General features: G+C 50.8%; 1 protein-coding gene and 1 pseudogene across 3 annotated transcripts; both read right to left on the reverse strand.

Annotated features, from left to right (window-relative positions):
* Positions 1–963: 963 nt before the first annotated feature.
* On the reverse strand, positions 964–12,622 carry LOC148428436 (uncharacterized). Of its 3 annotated transcripts, none has more exons than XM_088408167.1 (8): positions 12,548–12,622; positions 12,319–12,469; positions 11,869–12,121; positions 5,767–6,326; positions 4,590–4,796; positions 4,140–4,392; positions 1,831–2,034; positions 964–1,633 (listed from the first exon to the last, which is right to left on the reverse strand). In XM_088408167.1, the coding sequence occupies exons 4-7, from the start codon at positions 5,830–5,832 to the stop codon at positions 1,841–1,843; spliced, it is 720 nt and encodes a 239-aa protein (XP_088264293.1). In that variant the 5' UTR covers positions 5,833–6,326; positions 11,869–12,121; positions 12,319–12,469; positions 12,548–12,622; the 3' UTR covers positions 964–1,633; positions 1,831–1,840. The 3 variants fall into 3 exon arrangements, with proteins under 3 accessions (XP_088264293.1, XP_088264292.1, XP_088264291.1); XM_088408166.1 differs by having other exon boundaries at positions 964–1,768; XM_088408165.1 differs by having other exon boundaries at positions 964–2,034.
* Positions 9,165–10,339, reverse strand: LOC148428437 (uncharacterized; annotated as a pseudogene).
* Positions 12,623–15,438: the final 2,816 nt, after the last annotated feature.

A 15,438-nucleotide genomic window follows, 5' to 3' on the forward strand; every position in this document is an offset into this window, starting at 1 on the left:
CTCCATTCGCTCTCTTTCCTCCCAGTCCCACTTCTGGCGAGCGTCTCGTTTGTCTTCCTGGGCGCCTCTCCTGCCGCGAAATTGAGCGTCCCCTCCCCTCCTCAGTGTGAGGCGGGTTCGTTACTTCGTCCGCGTAAGTTCGGGGTCTGATTTGGCGCGCAATAGAATCATCACTCTGCCTACGGCCTAGGTCTGTGCGATAGTCGGTTTTCCCCGCGTATGGCCAATTAATTGCACTGACCTGCATGGTTCTTGCCCGAACTCTTCCTCTCTTAAATCTTTCCATTATGTATCAACACTTGTACAAACAAACCACTTGCGAAGCAAATGCGTCGAGTAGCAGTAACCAGTGTACACGTAAGTTTCGCTCTCCCGATACTTTCGGAGCTTTGCCTTAATTGAGAGCCCACCCCCTTGTGTGCATCACGTGTTCTACCCGTTCACTCCCTTTACGCCCTCTGTCTGTACTTACGTGTAATTATTTTTAGCCCTTATTTGAGTTCCATTTTGAGTCCCCATCATATCCGTATTTTTATGAAGGATCCCGTATCATCGTCCCACGCGTTTTCATTGGATGTATGCATTCTCATATCCATTTACCTGCGCGCATACTTGTTGAAATCGGCATGTGTGTGTGTGCGTGTGCATTTTATCTTCACACCGGGTCCCTTATACCTTTCATTCCATCCGTCTATTGTTGCGGGGTGTTTTGATCGGACCCTCGCCGATCTCCATCTCTTCTTTTCGGGATCCGAAGGTTGATCACCGGCGTCTCCATTATGGTATTCATGTGTGCGTGTGCGTGAGTGTGTGAGTGTGTGCGCGTGCGTAAATATACGTATCAAACCGGTTGCTGCAACACCCGTCATACCATCCGCATTTTGCGCATCATTGACGGCGGGCATCATTAAAACACTTTGTGGATGCTTTAGTCACATTTATTGAGAACAGTTTGAACCAGGATGAACATCAAACACTTCCAACGCCATTACGCACGCCCGTGCATAAATTCGGTGGTTCGTCCCCAATTCTCTCCTCAGGCATTTCTCCATTGCTTCGGTCCGTTTCTTCCGCAGTCCGCTGGCGGCGCATTGACTAGTCAATTGGTGGACGGTAGTCAGTCACGCGACGTTTCGAGCACTGCTTGCTCTCATCAGGCGTCTGACTCTACTGCCAGCCGACTGCGAAGACACTCGCGTAGCTTTAGCAAGATGCTAAGTGGGGGCGGCACTGTGCTAACTTCGGTGGGTAGTGGGGGCATTCCCCCCAAGCCCCGTGTGCGTTAGCTGTCTTACCCCAGGGTTAGGTTTTTGGGTTAGAAACTGGGATCCGGTAAACACCGAGGTCCCATGATGCACTCACTCACGTCGGGGTGGCGTCAGGAACCCCCTTTGTCACCGTTTAATCCCGAATGGGAGCCTCGTGTTTTAAAACTCTGCCATCCCTCGGCAGGAGGGAAGGGAGCCAGCAGGTTGTCTTCCTTGGCTGAGTCGAAGTCCCAGTCGAGGTCGATGAGGCCAATGCCGGGAGATAGATCATCCACACACGGCATTCGAGTAGATGGGCCTGCTGTCACGTCAGGGGAGGGGGGGCGGGCCGATTGCCGTCTCCCTGACGGGAGCCTCTTAACCCTCTGTGGAAGCGGGTCCGGGCTCAGCACGTCTGGCCTGTGGCCCTGGACGGGCGTCCGGCCTTGTACCACGTCCCCTTGGTCCCCCCGCCACCATTGTGTTGGGGGGATCCCGTTGGGCGCGGAGTGGTCCACAGGCTGGGCCGATGAAATTTGCGCCCTAGTCATATTTTCCACCCGAGACGGAGCCGGTTGGTTACCTTCTTCCGGTCAGGGAGCAGGTTGTGTGTCCAGTGGGGGGGCAGTAAGCGGTGCGGCAGCAGTTGCAGTGGTGGTGGTGGCTGTCCTGACAGCAGCGGCAGCATCGGCGGTGGCAGATCCGGCGGGGGCTTGTCGGGCGTCTGCCGTCGCCTGTAATGCAGGCGCTGGAACCGGCAGCCAGTCCATCGCCATCTCGCGTCCACCTACCCCCGCCGTTAGGGCCAACTTGTTGGACGCCGTCTCACGGAGGAACGATTTTGTTTCCGCGAGCGTGGTGTCGGAGAGGACGGGGCCCAGCTGGCACCTCGCCCATCGACGCGCGATGTTTAAGGCCACCGGCCAGTCCTCGTCCAACAGATCGAACGACTTCGGCCCTGGCACGCTCCATCCCGTCATGGTAGTGACATGCCAGGGTGTCCCTCACGCTGCTGGCCCACACACTCGCGTGCTCCTTAAGTCGACCTTCCGTGGTCTGGGTGAGCCCAGCCGGCCTCACGGATTCCCGGTGGCCGGCCACTGGGAATCCGTGAGGCCGGCCTTGGCATTCTGAATGTTGGCCGGCAGCTCACCCGAGAAGAGCACGCGAGATGAATAGTGGGCCATCCGAATCAGGCAATGGATGGCCCTGGTCTGCGCCATACCTGCGCATGGGGGGTGGGGCCGGCTCCATCCCCCTGCGTGCTGCGCGTGCTGTGCGCTTACTGCTCGAGAAACTGACCGCTGTTCTGCGCGCGCGCGATGGGTTCTGCTAATATTAGCCTTGACCGAGATCGATTTGTTTTGTGCATTCAAGTGTGTTACAAATTTTTCAAAGTCTTCCTCAGAAGATGGCCAGACGCCCCAAATGTCATCTAAAAAGCTTCCTCTGAGAAATTTCAGTTGTTTGGCTGAGATGAAGTTCGCCCGTTTCATCTCCTCCAAGATTTCCTCGATCATGGGAATTGTTTCCCAAAAGATCGGGGCCTGCAATTTGCGGTAGTATTTTGTATCATTCAGTTGTCTAAGTGCCTCACGTATATAACGTTCTCGGTCCATGACAACTACAACTGCCCCTTTATCCGCCGGTTTAATGACTATTCGTTTATCTTTGATTAAGTCAGTCAACGCGGTCTGTTCGGATTTCGTCAAGTTGGGTTTGTCCGTTTTGTTCCAATTGATTTCCTTAAAGGCCCTCCAGTCGGCCTGGATGGCAACCTTGATCGCCGCTGGCAGCATTGTTTCAGTCGGATTCCATTCTGACGGGGCTGTGAATGGAATAGCCCGTCGCTGTCCACGGTTCTGAAAAATTGCTGTGAGGCTAAGGCGTCTGTGATATGCTTGTAAGTCTAGCATCATTTGTTGTTTAATCGTCTGGTCCACGTCCCGCACCGGAACAAAAGACAATCCTCTTTTCGATACTCGGCGTTGCGTGGGTGAGAGATCAATTTTATCGGTCAGGATCATAATTCCCTCACCGCGATTAAAATTGATTGCATGTGGTCCCTTTTGTTGTAACGTTACAGGATGAGTCGAGTCAATACCTGCACGCTCCACGTGGGGTCTTTCACCTTCTCTTCGCGCATCCGCCTGCTCAGTCAGAAAATTCCACCAGTGCATAAGCATCCTATGAGCCGTTCCGGGCGTCCAGTGTATGCCATCCTGCCCACTTTGAAACGCTCACACGGAAGAGCCGGAATGTAAGAGCCTTTGGTGATATATTGATTGAGGACTGCCAAATTGTCCCGTTCTTTTTGCGATAAATTCTGGGAGAAATTAATTTCCGCAACCCAGATTTGCGCATTCGGGAATCGGCGTGTTGCGGCCAATTTAGCTTGCTGTAATTGCTTAACCGCCGTGTTATGAGCTGATTGTGCTCTATTGTTAATGCCCGCTGATAGAATGACCTGGGTCACCGCATTCGATTGCTGATATTTATCAAGGATCGATTTTAAGTGTCGAAGTGTGGCGCCCGGATAGCTATCAATTTGGAGATCTTGGAAGGGAAAATCGGGGAGTCTCGCCAAATTTGAGTCACCCAGGATCACCCGAGATGATCTCACGAACAGGCCCCAATTTGCCTGTTTCCTGAAGCAGGGCCTGTGTGCTATAACACGGGAAAGCCCCGGGGCCGGTGGTTTTTGATAAGTCGCGGGTTGCATTCTTGTCAATTTTGTGTTTGTTGGTGCGCTCTGGCGAGTTCGGGCGGAGCATGAGTGGGCCGGTCGGGGGGTCTTATTTGCCCTTAACCGGCTGGCCCAGCTCGTTTCATCCCGTTCTCCTACACCTCCGGGAGATTCATTCGCCGGCGTTCGAGGCGGAGATTGGTTACCTGCTGGACGGTGAACGTGCCCTCCCACCCCCGAGGGGCCGGCCACCTCCTCGTCGTGAGCCGGGGGTGAGGTGGGGAGGGGCGCCAGCAGGTTGTTCTCCTCGGCTGAGTCGATGTCCCAGTCGAGGTCGATGAGGCCAATGCCGGGAGATAAATCATCCACGCACGGCATTTGGGTGGAAGGGCCCGCAATCGCATCAGGGGAGGGGGGGTGGACCAGTTGCCGTCTCCCTGACGGGAGCCTTTTAACCCTCTGTGGAAGCGGGTCCGGGCTCAGCGCGTCTGGCCTGTGGCCCTGGACGGGCGTCCGACCTTGTACAACGCCCCCCTGGTCCCCCCGCCACCATTGTGTCGGGGGGGCCCCGCGGGGCGTTGAGTGGTCCACAGGCTAGGCCTCTGAAAAATGTGCCCCGATCGTGTTTGCCACTCGAGACGGAGCCGGTTGATTACCTTCCTCCATCCGGGGGGTTGGCTGTGCGTCCACTGGGGGGGCCTGAGGGGTCGGCGCAGCGGCAGCGGCAGCGGTGGTCGTGGCAGCGTTTCCAGCAGCGGCGGCATCGGCGGTGGCAGGTCCGGCGGGGGCTTGTCGGGCGTCTGCCGTCGCCTGTAATGCAGGCGCTGGTACCGGCAGCCAGTCCATCGCCGTCTCGCGTACACCTACCCCCGCCGTCAGGGCCAGTTTGTCCGACGCCGTCTCACGGAGGAACGATTTTACTTCCGCAAGCGTGGTGTTGGATAGGACGGGGCCCAGCCGGCGCCTCGCCCACCGGCGTGCGATGTTTAGGCCCACCGGCCAGTCCTCGTCCAGTAAATCAACGACTTCACCCCTGGCACGCTCCATTCCGTCATGGTAGTGTCGTGCCAGGGTGTCTCTCACGCTGCTGGCCCATGCGCTCGCGTGCTCCCTGAGACGATCCTCCGTTGTCTGGGTGAGCCCAGCCGGCCTCACGGACTCCCGGAGGCTGGCCTCGGCCTTTTGAATGTTAGCCGGCAGCTCACCCGAAGAGAGCACGCGAGCCGAGTGATGGGCCATCCGGACTAGGCGGTATATGGCCCTTGTCTGCGCCCGCATGGGGGGTGGGGCTGGCTACATCCCCTGCGTGCTGCGCGTGCTGTACGTTTGTTGCTTGAGTACCTTTCTGCCGCTTGTCTGCGCGCGCGTGCTGACGTGTGCCCCCCGGGCGCATATCGTCGGCGGACTCCTCCGCCGACGACGGGGGGGTCGCCGAGGACGGCGCCGCTGGGGGTGGTGGGAATGTCCCCCAGTGAACTCGGCCCGTTGGCCGTCAGCGGCCGGGCCGATGTTCCGCCGCAGCGCCGCCCTGGCGTTCCCCCCGCCGCGGCGTCTGGCGGCCGCGCCGGGCCGGCGATGGTGGCGGCGGTGGCGGAGCCGCCCGTCCGCGTCTCCTCCGGCGGCGGGCCGGCGGTGGCGGCGGTGGTGGTGGTGGGGTGGGGGGCCTACGTGGGCGGCGGTTCCGCCGCCCGCGCCGCTCGCGCCACTCAAGCGGCTCGCGCCACTCGAGCCTCTCCCGAGGGCCCGGGCGCGGCCTCCCGGAGGTCCCAGCACTCCTCCGGGAAGCCCGGTGCTCGCCGCGCTGCGGCGAGTACGCCCCGCGCTCCCACTCACCTCGGCGGCGGCTGTCCTCTCTTTTGCGAGGACGCTTTCGTGGTCGTGCTGGGGGGGTAGTGTCATAATCGGGCGACTGACGTTCCCGCCTGCGTCGCCCGCCACGTCGCCCCCTCCAGTCTCTCTCTTCCTCCTCCTGTAGCTCTCTCGTATGTCTCGTTCCTCTGGACGCCATTGTCAGATTCGGGTCTCCCCGAATCCCGATATGCACTCTCCGCTTCCGGGGGATCATAGGAATTTCACGCCAATCACCATAACAACCCACCTGAAGCCAGGGGGTCGCCCTGTGTCCGGCCTTTGGTGTCGTCCTCCGACAGTGGGGTTCCTCCCATTCTTCGTAATAAACGGGAGTGCCCGGAGTCTGTTTGGCTCCGTCTTCTTTTAGATTTCACCATTTTATCCGAGATCCGGTCTTGGGACCTTCAGACAATGTTGGTTCCTCCGGTGGCTGTTTCATCTCTTTCATCAGTTGCCTCGTGTGTGCGTCGTCATCCTTCTTTTGCAGACGATTGCTGTTTTCTCCTCCTCCATTTCTCATCATCTCCGCACGTTGTCTTTCCCTGATTTTGGGTATCCGTTAAGGAATTTTGTCATTGCGGTCGTCCCTTAAAATTTTCATCTTCCTTGATATTCCCAATTTAGGGTTAAGGTTAGGGTTAGATAAAGGTACAAACACCTTGCAAAAAATTTTTTGTTTTTATTTCTTTTTGAATATCAGAAATTTGGGTTATTACTAAATCTTTCATTTGATTTTAATATAGTTGCCCCATATAATAATTTTTGCAAAGGCAAGCACGGGCACAAGTCTAACATCTAATAATTCCCCCTCCATATTTTGTCCTCTCAAAATACCCTAAAAAAAAAAAAAAAAATTATATCTATATATATATCAATATATATATATATATATATATATATATATATATATATATATATATATATATATATACATAAATACATACCTTAAAATTATTATTAGTAATAGTAATATAAAAATTTATATGTAAATACATATACATACGCATACACACATCTATATGAACTTGTATTTCTATTTATACCCATATGATTATATAAGAGCTTTTGTCTGTTTTGATGCCTCCAAATAATGGTTAGGCTACCCCCCTGGGATTGTTTTGTTTCCCAGGGGTGAAGAAAAGCCTCTTTCATACGTATATATTATATAAGATAGTAAAAAAATGGTGTTAAATTAATGCTAGATATATTATGAAATCTAATAAGGTGTTCAATAATGGAAGAAAATTTTTTTTTTTATAGGGGTGTAAGATAAGGATTCAATCAAAGTTATGGAAAGTTTTATGGACTTTGGGGAGGAGAGAGAAGAAAAAAAAACAAAAAAAAAAACATGTTATATATATATATATATATATATATATATATATATATATATATATATATATATATATATGTACATATATGCCTATAATAATCTTCATATATATTTATATTGGTAAATAATAGTGCACTGAAGGCCCTATGTTAGTCCCATGTTTATTTTTCATAATTTAATAAGGAAAAATAAATATCCAAATCTAGTACCTGGTACTCTCCAATTCCATAGAATCCTCTTATTAAAAGTGCAATATAAGTGCTAAGTTAAAAATAAGTGCTAATAAAATGTTCATTCAAACGAGACATGCTGAAATAGTCATGCTAAATACAACCTGTTAAGTGCTTAATTCAATAAAATTCATATAGAAACCTAAAAATACATGCATTGACAAAAAAAAAAAAAATTTTCCAAGACACACAATGCATATTTGTCGAGGACATGAAATGGGAGATAATACATCAGTAAATTTATATCCGCATAAGAATGGGGAAATTCGTTATGTAGAACCTTGTTAGTGTTAATCATATTACCTTAACTTAGTTGAAGACAAAAAAAAAAAAAAAATATATATATATATATATATATATATATATATGTATTTATATGTATATATATGTATTTATATCTATATATATACATACGCCTATACACCCATACCATACACATATGTACATATATGTACATACCAACATATGTATCCAAATATATATACCTATTATATCAATATTTATTATTAAGGCCTTTAGGCTCAATCGTCCCCAGTTTTTTTATCCATGTTCTCTCCGCCCTTTGTCTTTGTTCCTTAACCCAATTGTTATTGTTTTGAAGTCCCATAATTTTAAAGGAGTTAATATTATGTTCCCTAAAGTGTGTATATAATGTAGTATTTTTATTGCCTTTTTTTATATAATAGAGATGTTGTTTCAATCTTGCCAGGAGGGTATTGCTAGTTTCTCCCACGTATAATTTTCCACATTTCTCACATAAAATTGCATAAACTAAATTCCTAGAATCCGCTATTATAGTATCCCATATAGGGGTTCCCTGTCCTGACCATCTATTAGTAATATATTTTTTTATACATATGTGTACTGCCAATGTTGCTTTTGTATTGTTTTTTGTATTCTGTGTATTAGTCATTTTCGTGTGTACTAACATATCCCCAAGGTTTTTGCTTCTCCTATATGCTTGAATAACATTAAAGTTTTCTAAGGCCTTGTTTTCCTTTTGGATTTGTTGAAAATTTCTCCTCCAAGTCCAAGTCAAGGGTTTGGGTTAGGGTTAGGGTTAGGGTTAGTATAAAGTTCCGGTAGCGGTCCGGAGGAGCTCCACCAAAAAGTGGGGGAGCCCCCCCGGGGAACTCCGCTCCGTTGTGCACTCTCCACACTGGGGGCCGCCCATTTCCCGGAAGCCGATCGATCCGTGTCTCCAACGCTCTTATTATTTCCCCTTCACTTCTCTGCATGTCAGGTTAAGTTTGACCGACACCGAATTTAACCCTGTTTTTTGTCTTGCAGGATTCTCTTGGGGGAATAATGAGCACAGCGTTGAACGACGATTTTCAATTATTGATGTATTGTGTTTATGAGTAAATATGTCCCACCATCTTGGTTGTCCAGTTAGAACAGTTCAGTGGAAAGGCCATTCCTAAGAGTGGTCATTCATCCTCATCATAAACTGTTCAATCCACTATTGGTGGGGGGTGCGCTCATTCTACACTTTGGTCACGTGTTTAAACCAAATGGGTACTGTGTACCCAGCCGAATTTGCCATTCCACGGCCACGCGTTTGCGTTCGGTTTGGTTCCATAACGGGCCCATTTGAATTGGCCTGCATTCGAGGTGGCTCATCTTGTGCAATTTATAATGATGTACCACCCGTGAGGCTGTAATGCCCGATTTGTCCACTACGTGACACCGAAGTCTGTCGACTTCCTGTTGCATAGTTCCCTCGGTTTCACCTACATACATAATCCCGCAGAGGGCGCAATGTAGCAAGTAAATGCAATTTGGACGGGAGGGCTCGCGCACTGGTGGGATTTTTATTATGCGTCTCGTTCGTCCATGCCGTAAGAAGATAAGGGGGCGGGAGCGTGGAGATACCCGTTGCTCCTCTGTGTTCGTCAGATCCGGCAAGGAACCGCGGACCAGAAGATCCCCCAAATTGGGGTTCTTTCGGTACGCGGCAATTACCGGTCGGCGTTCAAATCCCCTCTGGGTCTTCAAATAACCCTTAAAATTTAGTTTGCAGTGGACTGCTAATCTGACGCTTTGCCTAGAAAATGTCACCACCAGCGGGGTGCATTCACCCTCTTCGCGCCGCTCCTGTGGACCGGGTTCTCGGAAGGACCTTCGGGCTTTGCGTAGCTCACTTCTACTGCATCCTCGTCGTCGAAGAACTGTAAACAAAGTAGAGGTTGCCTCCCGGAAATCCTCCCGGCGGCTACAAATCCGCGCAAATCTTAACAATTGGGATTTAATGATGCCGGCAAAAGTATGACGAGGATGCAAGCTTGTTCTCCACAATAATGCATGTGTATCCATCTCCTTAAAATGCACCTTAAAATCCAATGTCAATGTGTCGGCGAAATTCGGGCCTTTAAAGGTCGTGACGTCCAGGAAGTCGACCTGGGTTTTGCTAATGTTAGCCTTAACCGAGATGGATTCACTTTGAGCATTCAAAATGTGTGACGAATTTTCCGAAATCCTCCTCCGAGAATGACCAGATGCCCCAAATATCATCCAAAAAGCGGTAATAATGTAGTGGTCGTTGTGGTGCTGAGGACAGTGCCCGCTCTTCCCACCATGCCATGAAAATGTTGGCATAAGAGGGTGCAAAGGCTTTGCCCATAGCAGTGCCGAGTATCTGCAAATAGTATTGGGAGTCAAATACGAATTCGTTTCTCGTGAGATTGATTTCCAATAAGCGTAGCAGAGCCTGATCCGGTCGTCTGCTATTAGGGTAGCGCCTCATCCACTCTTTTACCGCTCTTAAGCCTGTCGGCGTGTCAATATTTGTGTACAAACTTTCCACATCCATTGTAAACAAAAATGCATCTCCCGGGATTTGTAAATCACGCATTTTACCGAGGAAATCATATGTGTCCTTCAGGTAACTGGGATGCTTGTTAGACAATGGGTTGAGGTGAAATTCCACAAAATTAGCCGACCTGTATGTCTCGCTATCACAGTCCGAGACAATGGGGCGTCCTGCCGGCATTACGTATGGAAAACTCCATTTGTCCGGGCTCTTATGGATTTTTGGGAGGAGATAAAAGATTCTAGGTCGTGGGTCCGAACTTCCCCTGAGAAATTTCAGTTGTTTTGCCGTGATGAAGTCCGCCCGTTTCATCTCCTCCAAAATCTCCCAGATCATCGGGATCGTTTCCCAGAAGATCGGGGCGTCCAATTTATGGTAATATTTCGGATCATTTAGTTGTCTAAGTGCCTCGCGTATATAACGTTCTCGGTCCATGACAACTACCACAGCCCCTTTATCTGCCGGCTTAATAATTATGCGTTTATCTTGGATTAAAGTAGTTAGCGCGGTTTGTTCGGATTTCGTCAAATTCTGTTTATCCTTTTTACTCCAATTGATCTCCTTAAAGGCCTTCCAGTCGGCTTTGATAGTTGCCTTAACTGCCGCCGGTAGCATTGTGTCAGTCGGATTCCATTCTGATGGAGCCGTGAATGGGGCCGCCTGCCGCTGTCCACGGTTCTGAAATATTGTTGTTAGGCTAAGGCGCCGATGATAGGTTTGTAAATCAAGCATCATTTGTAGTTTTAATGAATGATCTATATCCCTGACCGGTACAAATGACAGTCCTCTTCTTAAAACTTGACGTTGCGATGGTGTTAAATCAATTTTGTCGGTCAGGATCATGATTCCTTCATCGCGATTAAAATTGATTGATTTCGGGCCCCTTGGTTGTGACGTTACAGGTTGAATTAAATCAGTACCTGTACGTGCCGTGCGGGGTCCTTCACCAGCACCTCGCAAGTTTGTTTGTTCAATCAGAAAATTCCACCAGTGCATAAGCATCCTGTGAGCCGTTCCGGGCGTCCAGTGTATGCCGTCTTGGCCCACTTTAAAACGCTCAAGCGGAAGAGCCGGAACGTGAGAGCCTTTGGTGATGTACTGATTGAGAACTGCCAGATTGTCCCGTTCTTTTTGCGATAAATTCTGTGAGAAATTAATTTCTGCAACCCAGATTCGCGCATTCGGGAAGCGACGTGCCGCCACCAGTTTGGCTTGTTGTAATTGTTTGATCGCCGTGTTATGAGCCGATTGCATTCTATTATTTATGCCCGCCGATAGTATGACCTGTGTGACTCCACTCGACTGCTGATCCTTGTCCAGGATCGCTTTAAGGTGTCGGAATGTGGCGCCCGGGTAGCTATCTATTTGGAAGTCTTGGAAGGGAAAATCTGGGAGCCTCTCCAAATTCGAGTCTCCCAAGATCACCCGGGATGACTTCACAAGCAAAAACCAATTTGCTTGTTTTCTAAAGCAAGGCCTATGTGCTGTAACACGGGAAAGCCCCAGGGCTGGCGGTCTTTGATAAGTCGCAGGTTGCGTTCTTGTCAATTTTGTTGCTGTTAGCGCGCTCAGGCGGGTTGGGACAAAACATGAGTGGGCCGGCCGGGGGGTCTTTTTTGCCCTCAAACGGCTGGCCCAACTCATTTCGCCCTGTTCTCCTGTATTATCAGAAGGTTCATGCGCCGGCGCTTGATTTGGAAGTTCATTACCTGTTGTCTGCCGATAATTCGCTCCCATCCCCGAGGGGCCGGCCACCTCCTCGTCGTAGGTCGGGGGGGATGGGGGGAAGGGGGCCAACAGGTTGTCGTCCTCGTCTGAGCCTTCTCCCCAGTCGAGGTCGATACGGCCAAAACCGGGTGATAAATCATCAATCCACGGTCGTTGGGTGGAGGGGCCCGCAATCGCATCGGGGGACGGAGGACGGGCCGATCGCCGTGCCCCCGACGGCAGCCTTTTAACCCTCTGTGGAAGTGGGTCCGGGCTGAGCACGTCTGGCGAGTGGCCCTGGACGGGAGCCCGGCCTCTCACCACGCCCTCCTGGTCCCCCCGCCACCATTGTGTCGGGGGGACACCGTGGGGCGTGGAGTGGTCCACTGGCCGAGCTGATGGGAAATGTGTCCCCGTACCATTGCCCGCGCGAATCGGATTCGGTAAGTTACCTTGCTCCGGTCGGGGTTCGGGGTGGTCGTCTGACGGGGGGGCCGCAGTCCGCGCGGTCCCAGCGGTGCTGGTTGTGGCGGTCGCCGTTGTTGTGGCGGGGCAGGCGGCAGTCGCCACGGCGGAAGTGGCGAGCGCAGTTCCGGTGGGGGGCTGTGGGGCGTGTGCCGGTGCCTGTAATGCAGGCGCTGGAGCCGGCAGCCAGTCCATGTCCGTGTCGCGCCCACTTACCCCCGCCTCTGGAGCCAGTTGATTTGCCGCCGTCTCACGGAGGAAAGATTTTATTTCCGTCAGCGTGGCGTCGGCGAGGACGGGACCTAGCCGGCGCCTTGCCCACCGGCGGGCGATGTTCAGGGCGACTGGCCAGTCTTCGTCCATCAAGCCGACGACTTCCACCCTGGCACGCTCCATTCCGTCATGGTAATGACGTGCCAGAGTGTCCCGAACGCTGCTGGCCCACACACTCGCATGCTCCTTCAGCCGTTCTTCAGTGGCTTGGGTGAGCCCAGCCGGCCTGACGGATTCCCGTAGGCCGGCCTCGGCTTTCCGGATATTGGCCGGCAGCTCACCCGAGGGCAGCACGCGAGACGAGTGGTGGGCCATCCGGATAAGGCGGTAAATGGCTCGCGTCTGCGCTCGCATCGGGGGTGTGGCCGGCTCCATTCCCCTGCGCGTGTGGCGTGCTGCTCGCCTGCCGCGCAGTTTACTCACCGCTATCCCGCGCGGACGCGATGGTGTTGGAATGTGGTTAGGGTTAGGGTTAGGTTAGTATAAAGATCCGGTAGCGGTCCGGTTGGGCCTCCAGAAGAAGGAGACCCTCCCGGGGGGGTCCGCTCCGTTGTGCACTCGCCGCACTGGTTGCCACCCATCTCCTGAAAGCCGAACAATCCATGTCTCTATTATTCCTGTTTTTTTCTCTCTGCTTTGGCCTCTATGCATATCTAGCAGCATTTGCCGTCAATTAATTTAACCCCGTTTTTTGTCTTGCAGGTTCCATGAGTGCAACATCAGACAACGTCATTTCACTGTTAAGGTTCAATGTTGGCGAGTCAATTCTCCCACGCATTGGTTGTCCAGTCAGAGCAGTTCAGTGGATAGCCTATTCTAACGAATGGCCTTTTATCCTCATCATAAATCTGTCTGATCCCCTGTTGGTGGGGGGGTGCTCGCACGTTGTCTGCTTCCATCACGCGTTCAAGCCAAATGGGTACTGTGTGCCCAACCGAATTTGCCACTCCATGGCCACGCGTTCGCGTTCGGTTTGGTTCCACAGTGGGCCCATTTGTAGTGACCTACATTCAAGGTGGCTCATGTTGTGTAATTTATAATGATGCACCACCCGTGAGGTCGCCAACTTGGATTCGCTTGTCACGTGATCACGGAGTTTGTCTATCTCCTGTTGCACTGTTCCGCTTGTGTCACCTACATACATCATCCCACAGAGGGCGCAATGCAGTAAGTATACACAATTTGGACGGGTAGGCTCGCGTACTGGTGGGATTTTTATTATGCGTCTCGTGCGTCCATGACGTAAAAATATGAGGGGGCGGGAGAAGGGACTTGCCCGTTGCTCCTCCGGATCCGTTAAGTTCGGCAAAGTGCCGCTGACCAAAAGATCACCCAAGTTGGGGTTCTTTCGAAAAGCAGCAATTACCGGTCGGTTTTCTAAACCCCTCTGGGTTCTCAAATAACCCTTAAAGTTTACTTTACAATTGACCGCTAGTCTGACGCTCTGTCTTGAAAATGTCACCACCAGCGGGGTGCATTCACCCTCTCCGCGGCGTTCTTGTGGTCCAGGCTCCCGGAAGGAACGTCGGGCTTTGCGCAGCTCACTCCTACTGTATCCCCGACGTCGTAAGACTGTAAACAAAGTAGAAGTGGCCTCCCGGAAATCCTCCCGTCGGCTACAGATTCGCGCGAATCGTAATAATTGGGATTTAATGATGCCAGTAAAGGTATGACGTGGATGCAAGCTTGTTCGCCATAACAATGCATGTATATCCGTCTCCTTAAAATGCACCTTAAAATCCAATATTAGAGTCTCAGCGAAATCTGGGCCCTTAAAGGTTGTGACATCCAAGAAGTCAACCTGGGTCCTGCTAATGTTAGCCTTAACCGAGATCGACTCATTTTGTGCATTCAAATGTGTCACAAATTTTCCGAAATCATCTTCCGAGTATGGCCAGACGCCCCAGATGTCATCTAAAAAGCGATAGTAATGCAAAGGACATTGTGGTGCTGAGGACAGTGCCCGCTCCTCCCACCAAGCCATGAAGATGTTGGCATAGGAGGGTGCAAAAGCTTTGCCCATCGCCGTGCCACATGTCTGCAAATAATATTGGGAATCAAAAACGAAATCATTTCTCGTAAGATTGATTTCCAATAAGCGGAGCAGAGCATCATCTGGTCGTCGGTTATCGGGAGAACGGTTCATCCATTCTCTTACCGCTATTAATCCTGTTGGAGTGTCGATATTTGTGTATAGACTTTCCACATCCATCGTGAACAAGAATGCATCCCGCGGAATTTGTAGATTACGCATTTTACCGAGGAAATCGTATGTATCCTTCAGGTAACTGGGATGCTTGTTTGATAATGGATTCAAGTGGAATTCCACAAAATTAGCGGTTCTATACGTTTCACTATCACAATCTGAGACAATGGGGCGTCCAGCTGGCATCACATACGGGAAGCTCCATTTGTCAGGGGTCTTATGTATTTTTGGGAGGAGATAAAAAATTCTCGGTCGCGGGTCTGAACTTCCTCTGAGAAATTTCAGTTGCTTAGCCGTGATGAAGTTTGCCCGTTTCATCTCTGCCAAAATTTTCTCGATCATGGGGATTGTTTCCCAAAAGATCGGTGCCTGCAATTTGCGGTAATATTTTGAGTCATTCAGTTGTCTAAGTGCCTCACGTACATAACGTTCTCGGTCCATGACAACTACTACTGCCCCCTTGTCCGCCGGTTTGATGACTATTCGTTTATCCTTTATCAAGTCAGTCAACGCGGTCTGTTCAGATTTTGTCAAATTGGGATTGTCTTTTTTACTCCAATTGATTTCCTGGAAGGCCTTCCAGTCGGCCTTAATGACTTCTTTGATTGCCACCGGCAGCATCGTTTCA

The sequence above is a fragment of the Hippichthys cyanospilos genome, chromosome 2 (genome assembly GCF_059441005.1).
Source record: "Hippichthys cyanospilos isolate Australia breed blue-spotted pipefish chromosome 2, RoL_Hcya_1.0, whole genome shotgun sequence".
Classification (NCBI taxonomy): Eukaryota; Metazoa; Chordata; class Actinopteri; order Syngnathiformes; family Syngnathidae; genus Hippichthys; species Hippichthys cyanospilos.

Excerpts from the sequence above, each read along its gene's own strand:
- LOC148428436 (XM_088408167.1), bottom strand. The coding sequence starts at position 5,832 with ATGACACTACCCCCCCAGCACGACCACGAAAGCGTCCTCGCAAAAGAG. Across the intron at positions 4,797-5,766 it reads AGAGGACAGCCGCCGCCGAG|GTGTACGCGAGACGGCGATG; the intron begins GTGAGTGGGAGC and ends CGGCGGGGGTAG. Across the intron at positions 2,035-4,139 it reads GCACGTTCACCGTCCAGCAG|GTGGACGCGAGATGGCGATG; the intron begins GTAACCAATCTC and ends CGGCGGGGGTAG.